General features: G+C 41.6%; 1 protein-coding gene across 3 annotated transcripts in view; it reads right to left on the reverse strand.

Moving 5' to 3' along the window:
• The window catches only part of LOC122540170 (TLC domain-containing protein 4-B-like), a 40,168-nt gene that overhangs the window by 15,567 nt on the left and 12,540 nt on the right, over window positions 1-12,061 (reverse strand). For all 3 annotated transcript variants that reach the window (XM_043675501.1, XM_043675503.1, XM_043675502.1), the window contains exons 2-3: window positions 10,902-11,057; window positions 6,779-6,868 (exon numbers count right to left, since the gene is read on the reverse strand). In XM_043675501.1, coding sequence (XP_043531436.1) covers window positions 6,779-6,868; window positions 10,902-11,057 — 246 coding nt within the window. The remainder of the gene's footprint in view (window positions 1-6,778; window positions 6,869-10,901; window positions 11,058-12,061) is intronic.

Below are 12,061 nucleotides of genomic sequence, written 5' to 3' on the forward strand. Positions count from 1 at the left end.
TCACAGTTCAGCAAGCAAGGAAAAGATGAAATTGGCTGCCTCTCTAGCAAAGGCGTTCTGCAAACATACTTCTAGGCAGTTTCAGTAGAGAACATTCCAGTCCTCAGTCCAATCCCACTGGAAAGGGCTGTCAAGGAGGCTTGGTCACAAGGAAGTCATCTTCAGGGAGGGGAGGCTGACAAGTGTCAGACCACGCACTCACCTGGAGCTTCAAAGGCCATGGGATGCTCCAGGATTATGTGCTGCAGGATGAAAACACAGAAAACAAGTCTGCTACAACAATAAAATGGCAAATTACATTGCACTTGTCTGAAGATAGCTCACTCTTCAGATCTATTGACCAACGTTTTTCAACACCCTTGTTGTAAAGGGCAGGTCATTGTAATGTGTCAACATATTTAAAAATAAAAATATTTTTCACATTTTTACTATTTCACGGTGTCCTCATTGTTTTTGATATACAGCTCATTTGTGGACAATGCTGATTTGCTTAAGGACCTTGTCAACGATCTGAAAACTCCACTTACCATGAATTTGTGGGTTGGACCCCTGCAATTTGACTTACTATGATTTTAGATTACATTTTTAAAAATATAGATATTTTTATTGAAGAAAAAGGGAATTCTTTTAAACATTTTTTACAAACTTACAAAATAACACAAACAAACACAAATATACCATTAAATATTAAATAAATAATAGCCAAAACACAACAAACACAAAAAAGAAAAAAACCACTCAACTAAGAACTAATCTAACCTACAAATAACCAAAGCATATAATCGACTATCTTACATTATGCAAAGAAAAACATAGTAATTAAATAATAAAGCACATGCTCAGAATGAATTAACATCAAGTCATAATAAAACCCATATTCATACAGGATTCTTCTCCCCGGCAGCCCCCGGAGCAGCCAGAACCACTACCACACCTAGATGAAAGCCCTTGACAGTATGGCCAAAATATCTGTATCTATATAGTTCAGGAAGGGCTGCCATATTTTATAGAATAATTTATTTTTTTGGTTCACCATATTTGTTAAGGAAGTCAAGGGGAATACATTCCATGATTAACCTGTGCCAATTCGAAAGTCCTGGAAGGCCCTCAGCTATCCAATTTACTAAGATATTTTTCCTTGCACAGAAGGAGAGAATGGAAAATAATTTCCTCCTGTGCACATCCAGGGAAGGCAGATTCAGAAAGCCCAGGAGAAGAGATACTGGATCTACTCCAATTTCCGCTCCCAAGATTTCTGTCAGCACATTTGCTATTCTGATCCAGTATTTACGGATCTTATGACATGTCCATAAGCAGTGTGTGAGTGTGCCCACTTCTATTTTACATTTAGGACACATTGGAGATGTTCCTGCCCTAAAGTTTGCCAATTCTTCCGGTGCTGAGTCCTATGGAGTATCTTTAGTTGAATAGCTTGGGTTCTATTACAAATGGAGATCTTTCTGGCATTTTCCCAGATATCGTCCCTCATTTCTGAAGGGATTTCCAACCCCAATTCCTGATTCCATGTTTTAAACAATTGTTCCATGTCTTTCGATACTTTGTTCTGTACTGAGTGATAAAGGTTGCTGACTGACCGAGGGTGGACCCATTGGCCATAACACTCTTCTTTCCCTATCCGATTTATAAGAGCTATCTAATAATGTGGTATCTCGAATTTGGAAATATCGAAAAAGGTCTCCATTAGGCAGTCCAAATTTCTGGTGCAGCTGTTCAAAAGACATCATAATCTCCCAATCGAACAGATCCCCTGAGCAAGAAATACCACTGTACCTCCAGACCTTAAATGTAGCATCTGTGTGCCCCGGTTGAAAATCCCATGCTCCCACTATAGGAGTATAAGGAGGTTTTTTGTGAATTACCCTTGTCATGCCGCATTATCTTCCAAGCTTTAACAGTATTTAATACAATAGGGTTTTTACAATGGTCCATAATGACTTTCATCTTACCTAAAAATAAGAGATTAATGAGGGGACACTTTGCTTGAGAAGCCTCAATGTCCAGCCAGATTGATTGCAGGTCACACGAGACCCAGTCGGCTACGTAACTTAATACAGAACTCAGCTGGTACTTCCTAGAGTCTGGAAAATCCAGTCCTCCCCTTGCTTGTGGGAGCTGCAGCTTCTTTAATTTAATAAGGGGCCGTCTATAATTCCAAATGAAAGAATCAAGCCAACCGTATAGTTTACGCAATGCCAGCCTTGGCAACAGCACAGGGAGCATTCTCATAGGGTATAGGAGACGAGGCAAAATATTCATTTTAATTAGAGCTATTCTGCCCAACCAAGATATCGGGAGATTCCCCCCCAGCGTTGAAAGTCCTGCCTTATCCTCTCTAATAGGTGCACAAAATTAGCTTTGTACAGCTGACCAAAAACTGGGGTGACAAAAATCTCTAAATATAAAAAACCCTCCTGAGAGCACCAAAAGGGAAAGCAAGACCCGTTGATAAACTAGACGTAGTAGTGAAGCCACCCATCGGCACAGCCTCTGATCTTGTGAAATTGATTTTGTAACCTGAGAATGCACTGAATTAATTAATTACTTGGATCAAGCTGGGCATGGATATCAAAGGATTACTAAGAAAAAGGAGAACATCGTCTGCATAAAGGATAATTTTATGTTTACCTGAACCAACCCTCAGAGCCATTATATTAGAATCGGCCTGTATAGCTTCCGCTAGTGGTTCAATTATTAGTGTGAATAATAAGTGAGAGAGGACAGCCCTGACGACAGCCCCTACCCACACTGAAGCTATCCAAACCTAAACCATTAGTAATCACAGCTGCTTTGGGGTCATTATACAATATTGAGACCCATTTGGCGAATACCTCTCCGACACCAAACTTTTCCAGTGTGTAAAACAGATATGACCATTCAACCCGATCGAATGCCTTCTCCGCATCTAAAGAGACTACTATTCCCGGTGTTGTTTCCTGATGACAGATTTGGATCACATTTAAAACCCTTCTAATATTATTAGATGATCTACGGTCCTTGATAAACCCCGCCTGATCCTCTTTTATAAATGTATGGTAAGACCCTCTCCAGCCTTAATGCTAATGTTTTAGAAAGAATTTTAAAATCTACATTTAGCAAAGATATTGGTCTGTATGATGTGCAGTCTTCTGGGGCCTTTCCTTTTTTAAGGATGAGAGAAATATTTGCTTCTCTCATTGAAGGCGGGAGGCAGCCCTGACTATATGAATAATAATACATGTCTATAAGTGGACCCTATAAACTCTTTGTAGAATTCAGCCTGGAATCTATCTGGGTCAGGTGCTTTACTGCTCTGAAGCTGCCTGATTGCATCAAGTACTTCCTGGGTTGTCAGGGGAGCATTCAGGATCAACACCTGTTCTGGGGTTAAGTCTGGAAAGGACAGGCTTTTAAAAAAGGACTCCATCTTCTTAGTTCTGTCTTCACAATCCTGTGATTTATACAGATCAGAATAAAACTTTCTGAAGCCCGTATTGATCCTTTTGCAATCATGAGTCAAAGTACCAGCACTTTCCCTCATAGACGTGATAGCCTGAGGGGCTTTATTTCTCCTTGCGAGATATGCTAGATATCTACCAGGCTTATCGCCATATTCATAGTCTTTGTTTTGCAAATATTATTTCCCTTTGCTGTTTGGGTATGTGTGGTATTCAAGACTGTCCTAAGGGCTGTAATCCTTTGTAATTTAGCAACAGAGGGCCTATCAACATACACTATCTCAGCTGCCTTCAAGCGAGCCTAGAGCAGACACTGTTGTTCTCCCTTTTATTTTTTCTGCGTCGCCGAGTATGAAATAATGAGACCTCGCATATAAGCCTTAATGGTCTCCCACATCACCGATGGGTTACTGGCCGTACCCGAGTAAATTTCCAAAATGGTTCTAAATTCTTGAGAGAAATATTTTATGAATTTACTATCCTTCATTTAGAAGGAATCCATACGCCAGTGTCGGGGGCTTGTCTCATCATCCCTAGTCTTAACTTCCATATATACTGAAGCATGATCAGAGATTATTATCTATTTTGCAGGATAATGTAGAGTTCAAGGAGGTCGAGGGAGCAAAAAACATATTAATTCTAGTATGACACTTATGTGGGTTAGAGTAGAAAGTAGTCTCTGCCCTGCGGATGAAGGCACCTCCACACATCTACTAACCCTAGCTCCTTATTCAAATCCGCCAATTGTCTGGATCTGAGAGATATACCCGCAGTACTCTTGGGTATCCTGTCAATCTCTGGGTCCATAGTACAATTAAAATCTCCTCCTATAATTGTGTGACGAGCCCCAAAAGCCATCAATTTGGAGAATGCTTCCGTTATAAATTTGAAGGGGTGTACCAGGAGACAATAAAGATTCAAAATTCCACACTTCTCTCCATTTATGAGGGCTTTGATCAGTATATACCATCCAGATTCATCTTTTATCTGACTTAAGATTTTGAAAGGAAGGTTCTGCTGAATGAGAATGACTACTCCCCTACTTTTGGAACTAAAAGATGAAAAGAAGGCCTGATCGAATCCTCCTTGTTGTAATTTTAAGTGCTCTTTATCCAGTAAGTGTGTCTCCTGTAAGAGAGTTATATCAACCCTTTCTTTTTTTTGAGTTTTGATAGTATTTTCTTCCTTTTGATTGGTGAATTACTCCCCTTGATAATTCAGGTGCACCACCTAATCGAATGACTAACCATGTTCGTCCAGGCAAGTCCGAGACCCCCCCGGGAGGAAGAACCCCATCCAAAACACTGAGCACAAACCGTACAAAATTCACAAAAGTAGAAATTCTTTAATACATTAATGCCATTATAGTTAAAAACTATTTCTAAATAAGAAAAATATAAAATACATTTAAAAGGAGATTCCCCCTTGTTCCCAGGGGGCATCACTACCTGTCAATAAACCCACTGTATCCTCTTCCAACCAGTACCCCGCCCTTGACCCAGGCACCACAAAATAGAGTAAATAAATTCACATGTACTATAAAACCAAAGTTAAAAGTGAGTGCCCCACTCCCCCACCAACACTTGAATACGTTTAGTAAAGATAATACAAAGTATAAACATATAAAACTATAAAGTTACAATCCCAGGAAATAATAGATAACTAAGTATAATAACAGAAGAAGAAAAAAAGGAATGCCACTCTAAAAAAAATTGAGGTAGGACAGAGCAAATGCCCCCACCCCGCCACACACAAATCAACTTAGTCACTGGCCTGTAAAAATAAGAAAATCACATCGTGGATAACAAGTAAGTCCCCCTTCCTGCTCCCCGGAGACGATATTAAACAATAAATGGGTTGAAAAGAGAAAGAAAAGGTAAACCGGGGGAGGAGGGGGGCAAAATAGCATCATTAGCCAGACAGTTTAATTCTTGCAGTCTATTTAAGAGAGTCTAAAAATTCTTTAGCCTTCTCCGATGATCCAAAGTTTTAAACAGATCCTTCATTGCTGAAGCGCAGTGTTGCTGGGTAACACAAGGAATATTGGACGTTTAAGTCTCTCAGATGCTTCTTCACCTCATCAAATGCCCTCCTTTTGCAGACCACGGCTGAAGAAAAATCCTGGAATACCATAATCCTAGAGGCCTTGTACACCATGGCCTGGGGATTCTTCCCCAGGATTCTAGAGGCTTCCAGAAGCACCTGTTTCTCTCTGTAGCATTAGAGCTGGAACAGGACCAGGCGGGGGCACTGGTCCGACCTGGGCCTGCGTATAGCAACCCGGTGGGCCCACTCTACCCGCACCTGACTTGATCTGAACTCCAGCTTTAATATTTCATGGAGCCATTGATCAAAAAAAACTGCCAGCTGGCCTTCCTCTTCCCGTTCGGGAAGGCCCAGCAACAGAATATTTTTTTGACAACTTCGATTATCGAAGTCGATGCGCTCCTCCAAGGTCCGGGCTTGCTGTTTGAGAGCCTGGACCCGGCCCACAGCTGATTCAGTGGCAGTCTCTGAGGTCGCGGCCTTTAGCTCCGCCCCTCCAATGCGATGTTCGAGCTTTTCAATTTCTCGGTCGTGCCTTTGCAGCGCGACCGAGAGTGACTCCCACCTGCTCCTGAATCCTTCGATGAAGGCATTGATCCTTTCCTGCAGCTTGTTAATCACGGAGACCAGGCTCACCACTGCCGGTGGTGGCCATGGACGTCTCCGCTGCTGCTGGAGGGAGTGGGGGTGGGGGTGGGGGAGGGGTCCCTGCCTGTTGCGAGTTGCGGGCATTTCTTCCTTTAGTCATTTTAAACACAGCACCAAACTGTTCAAGTTTGGTGCAAAATGACGAAATATGCTGGGTAAAAGTTATTTTAAATGGTTTAGAGGATGCGGTGGAGGCTGATACCCCACTTTGCCCGAATCTTGGGCAAAGCACTACAGACTCAGACTTGCTGGGTTGCTGCCACCTTGAATCTCCTAGATTACATTCTTAACAGCAGTAATATACAGAATCATGAACACCAGAACTTGGTGTTCATGGGACTGATTCATAGAAAAACAACCTTTGCTGCCCCCAGACTAGATTAAATGTCTGGTGAAAGTTCCTTCTCATTCCTTTGATCTTAATGTCACTAAAGGGCTCAGTACTGTAAGGATGGTCAGAAGTCAGACAACACAAGCTATTGGAGGGTTGCCCCTTTGTCAGGTGAAGTTCACTTGGCAACAGAGCAACCCTCTGAGAGCTTGTGATTTCAAATGGACCTTGTGTACTCTGACTTCGGACCTTGTCCAACCCACTCCAACACCAACACTTCCACATTATAGCCTCTTACCAGATATGGTCTTTGTTGACAAGATCATCGAACCAAAGGATATATAAAGCTAGTCCTCCGACCACAACAGCATGAATCGTGGAGACACATCTAAGGAGACACAGTGAGAAATAAATGAAAGGAGTACAGGTAATCGCAAATGTAAATCAAGTTGGTATGTTAGTGAGGTAAGGTTTGTTTTGATAGGATGAGGACCAATGGCACAGTTAAACAGTATTATATGGTCAGAATAGATGTGAGCACTGTGGATGCACATGTTCTTAGAACATAGAACAATACAGCGCAGAACAGGCCATTCGGCCCTCGATGTTGCGCCGACCTGTGAACTATTCTCAGCCCGCCCTCCTACACTATCCCAAAATCATGCATGTGCTTATCTAAGGATTGTTTAAATCTCCCTAATGTGGCTGAGTTGACTACATTAGCAGGTAGGGCATTCCATGCCCTTACCATTGAGTTAAGAACCTGCCTCTGACATTTGTCTTAAATCTATCACTCCTCAATTTGTAGTTGTGCCCTCTCGTACAAGCTGACGTCATCATCCTAGGAAAAAGTCTTTCACTGTCTTCCCTATCTAATCCTCTGATAATCTTGTATGTCTCTATCAAATCCCCCCTTAGCCGCCTTCTTTCCAGTGAGAACAGACCCAAGTCTCTCAGCCTTTCTCATAAGACCTTCCCTCCAGACCAGGCAACATCCTGGTAAATCTCCTCTGCACCTTTTCCAATGCTTCCACATCCTTTCCGAAATATGGGGACCAGAACTGTACACAATATTCCAAGTGTGGCCGCACCAATGTTTTGTATAGTTGCAACATTATATTGCGGTTCCGGAACTCATGCACATGGACTCCAAGATCCCTTTGCACATCCACACTACCAAGAATCTTTCCACTGACCCAGTACTCTGCCTTCCTGTTATTCTTCCCAAAGTGCATCACTTCACTTCTCAATCCTTAATCCTGCGCAGTTTCTTTTTAAGAGGGAGGTCATTTTCTAATCAAGGGAGCAGTATCTCCATGTGAAGAACCACAATTTTTTTTCATAATTAGTATTTTTTTCTATACTACACAGATTTTGGTGGTTAACTTGAAAGTTGATCTGTTATGAATGTCAGTGTAAAAGAACTACAGCAACAAGTATGGTAACAGTCATTGCAGCGGAGATCCTGGTTTACAACATTATCAGGATTAATTAGAAGTGAATTCCTGGCCTAGTTTATTTCTGTTTTAAAAAAAAAATTTCTATATCTATAAAATCTATATGTAGAGATAATATATATAAATGCTATAATTCTTGTGATAGCATTTACATAATGAGACTAGATTTAGGATATCTGGTCAGCATGGACAATTTGGACTGAAGGGTCTGTTTCCATGCTGTACATCATGAATATGATTATAGTTGAAATTATTGCACTAGTTTTGGATGGTCACCTGAACATTACAAACCCTTACCTTGTTGGGCTGCTAACAGCACCTTAATCAAATTTTAAATTTCAGAGATGTCAATAATTTGTAGCTGAAATGATTATTCACCACTGGAATATATGCTTAAATTCAACTTGGACTGATGTGCTCACTTTCTTCTCAGTCTGCCAGTTCAGCAGATGCTCCATTTAGGAAAGAATCACTGATAAATGAGGAAGTTATGCACAACTTTCATTAAACACTGGTTTTATCTCAGATGGAGTATTGAGCTCAGTTGTGGGCACTTTACATTGGGAAGGTTGTTAAAACATTGGTGAGGGTTACATCAAAGTTTTATGAGAATGATACTGGAATGAAGGAATTCAATTCGGTGGTGAGGAAAAGGTGCTAAGCCTCACTTGCAACACATCCAACATCATCAGCTTGTGTTTATAGAATACAAAAAGTAGCCACCAGAAGTTATATTAGTACACATGACCTGAAGTGTAATCAAATCGATAGGTTTAAAGAAGCATTTTAAAAGAGAAGTGAAAGATATAGTCGGTGGGGTGTTTAGGGCACAAGTTCTATTCCTTAGGGTTTATCCAGCTTAAGGCACAGCTGCCAATAGTGAAATTAATAAATGGGAAGCGCAGGAATAAGGGTGCAGAGATCTTGGAGGAATGTAGGGGATAAAGAGGGATTTGTAAACAAAAAAAAACAAAATATCAAGACCAATGTAAATCTGCAAAAGTAATGACAACAAGTAAATGGGACTTGATGCAAGTTAGGAAATAGTTAGCATAGATCAAATTTATGGTGGGTGGCAAATGGGAGGCCATTCAATAAAGAGTTGGAATAATCAAGTCTAATGATTACACAGTCAGTAAAATGCGCACATTCCCCAAGCTCCTACTGTATGACATGCTGATGTTTTGAAGTGCTTCAGATAGAAGCCACTTCAGGCAGAAGCCATTTCAGATAGAATCCTATTTGTTCTTACATGCCAGTAAGATACCCAGTCTCTGCCTGACTCATGTACGCGATGAATGCACCCTAAACATAAATATATTTGAGCAGCCAACAGAGGCAGGCAGAATGACTCTGGTGGCAATTTCTGCTTCAAATCGGCAGCAAAGATCTCTTCAACGGATACAGACTGCCTCATACAAAGGTCAACATCATCAGCCTGGCAACAAATCAACCAAAAGTTCAGATCACATCTCTGGATCTTTGCAATGTGGATTGAACCTATTGGCAAAATAACAATGAGGAGAGGGGGAGGCAAGACAAGACAAGGGAACACAACAAGTCGCCGTTTGGCCCTTTGCACCCCTACTCTTGCAAGAGCACCTCCCCTTGTATCATTAGCCCTGCCACCCTCTCTTCAGATGATGCTTATCCAGTTGCAAATGTTTATTCAGGGGATGTGGACGATGCTGGCTGGGCCAGCCTTTATCCCTGTTCCTAATTGCCCCTAGATTGGAGTGGCTTGCTGGGGCTATTTCAGAGGGCAGGTAAGAGTCAACCAATGTGGGTCAGGAGTCTGGCAGACTTCCTTCTCCAAAAAAAAAATTAGTGAACCAGATGGATTTTATTTTGAAAGAGCAATCAACATTGATTACATGATTGGCACTGGGCTAGCTTTTTATTGATTTCAAATTTCATTATTTATCAAGGTGGTATTCAAATCTACATGTCCAATCCATTAGCTTGGGGTTCTGGAACACTAGCCCAGCGACACTACCTCTACTACCTTAATTGAAATTGTCTACGTGCTCCCAGCTCCCAGCTGCAGTGGCTCAGTGGTTAGCACTGCTGCCACACAGCACCAGGGACCCAGGTTTGATTCCAGCCTTGAGTGAGTGCCTTTATGAAGTTTGCACATTCTCCCAGTGTCTGTATGGGTTTCTTCTGGATAGTCCAGTTTCTTCCCACAGTCCAAAGGCATGCAGGTTAGGTGGATTGGCCATGCTAACATGCCTGTTGAGTACTCATTTTCCCTTATAATAGGAACAACCAGGCACTGGAATTCCACACTTGTCTTCTTTATTGCAGAAGTATGATAGTTACATGGATGGTACAAGACAACTACAACGATGTGACAGCTTCATAGATGCTATAAAGCAGTCCTCCCTGTCCGATCATGGCTCACATTCTTATACCCTTGTGGTTTCTGTGGTTTGGATGTAACTGTATTTGTTCTGTCCATAGCAAAGTCAACTGAAACTGATCTCTGCATTTACCTCCTGCTGTCCACTTTAGCACTTCAACCATTAACAGTGATTGTTCAGTGAAATACGACACATAATGTGACTTGGTATCATGGTTACCCCCTGCTGTTCGCCCAAGTGCTTCAACCATTTTAAAAGGTCCCACGTTCTCTTTATAATCAGTTCCCCATTTAGCAAAACAAAACCACTCATCTTGCCCTGTAAGTAGCTGCCAAGAGCTCATCCCTGATCTAATCGAGTTCTATTATGTTTTCTCTGATCTGTTTAAGTCCAATTTAACACTTTCTTGTTGTGGACTTCCACTGAATCCCACATAATGTCCAGGGATGTGCAGGCTATGTGGATTAGCCATGGGAAACAGGGTTATAGGGATAGGGGAGAGGGGTGGCTTTGGCAGGATGCTGTACAAGGGTTATTGTGGATTCAATGGGGTGAATGGCCAGCTTTCACACTGTAGGAATTCTATGATTCTACGAAATACCTTGAGTTCCATTCCGTTTTTTGTTCCCAAGATAAGTTCTTGTATCCACAGCTGAGCAGAGTGGAGAGATGGGGAGTGACATTATGATATAGGACCTGGAAAATGAAGAAACTGCCGACAACAACATTATAACACACATCCATTCCAGCTGGTCCCCTGAGGAGAAAATCACAGAAAGCGCAGATGTCAGTGGAATGAGCAGTGAGTCAAATACAAGCATTCACACACACTCCCAGTCTCACATGGTAACAAGAAACAATTCAGCCCTGTCTGTTAAGTGTGTTACAGTGTCCACCCTTGTATTTTATATATTTATAAATCTGATAAATCTGAGAACGTTAGCCACTAATCTGTTTCACGAGTAGAATAAACAAAATCGCCTTGTTCTTGCAACTTTAAACTAATCTGATCAGATTCATGACAAACTGTAAAACAGCTATTTCCAGCCTGCCCTACATTAATTTCTTTCTTCAGCAGTTAGCAGATATAGCAATGTGTAAATGACTCAGACAGCTGTTAAGACTTCTATGTTTTAGAAACAGAAACATAGAAACTTTCAGAAAGGCGGCTCATAATACCACTTTGCCTGTGCTTCGTCCCACTTTCTTGGGACTCTACTTGACTTCGTCAGAAGTGTACACCATCAGAAGAATCGGCATGTTGTCAACTTCATAATGAATTTGTTTGTGCTTCGCTTGATCCCAGCTTTCCTGGTTCTCTGATGTTTTCCAATTACACCAATGACCGAGAAAGAATCAGTATGCTGACTGTTCTTCTGCACCCCTGTATGTCTCACTTACCTTCCGTAAGACTACATCCTGGCTCACTTTAATTCTAAAAGGTAAACTCAGGAACCTACACTGGTCAACCAGTGTGTTGAAAGTTGTGAACAACAAAGATTTCTTGTTGAGCTTCATATTCCAGTAGGCATTTAGGACACCGAGCTTTCTGAAAATATTTCCACTTCTTAATGCTAGGTGGATCTCTTCTGATTCTGGATCAGTGGTGCTGGAAGAGCACAGCAATTCAGGCAGCATCCGAGGACAGGCAAAATCGACGTTTCGGGCAAAAGCCCTTCATCAGGAATAAAGGCAGAGAGCCTGAAGCGTGGAGAGATAAGCTAGAGGAGGGTGGGGGTGGGAGAGAGTGGCATAGAGTAC

The sequence above is a fragment of the Chiloscyllium plagiosum genome, chromosome 34 (assembly GCF_004010195.1).
Source record: "Chiloscyllium plagiosum isolate BGI_BamShark_2017 chromosome 34, ASM401019v2, whole genome shotgun sequence".
Lineage (NCBI taxonomy): Eukaryota > Metazoa > Chordata > Chondrichthyes > Orectolobiformes > Hemiscylliidae > Chiloscyllium > Chiloscyllium plagiosum.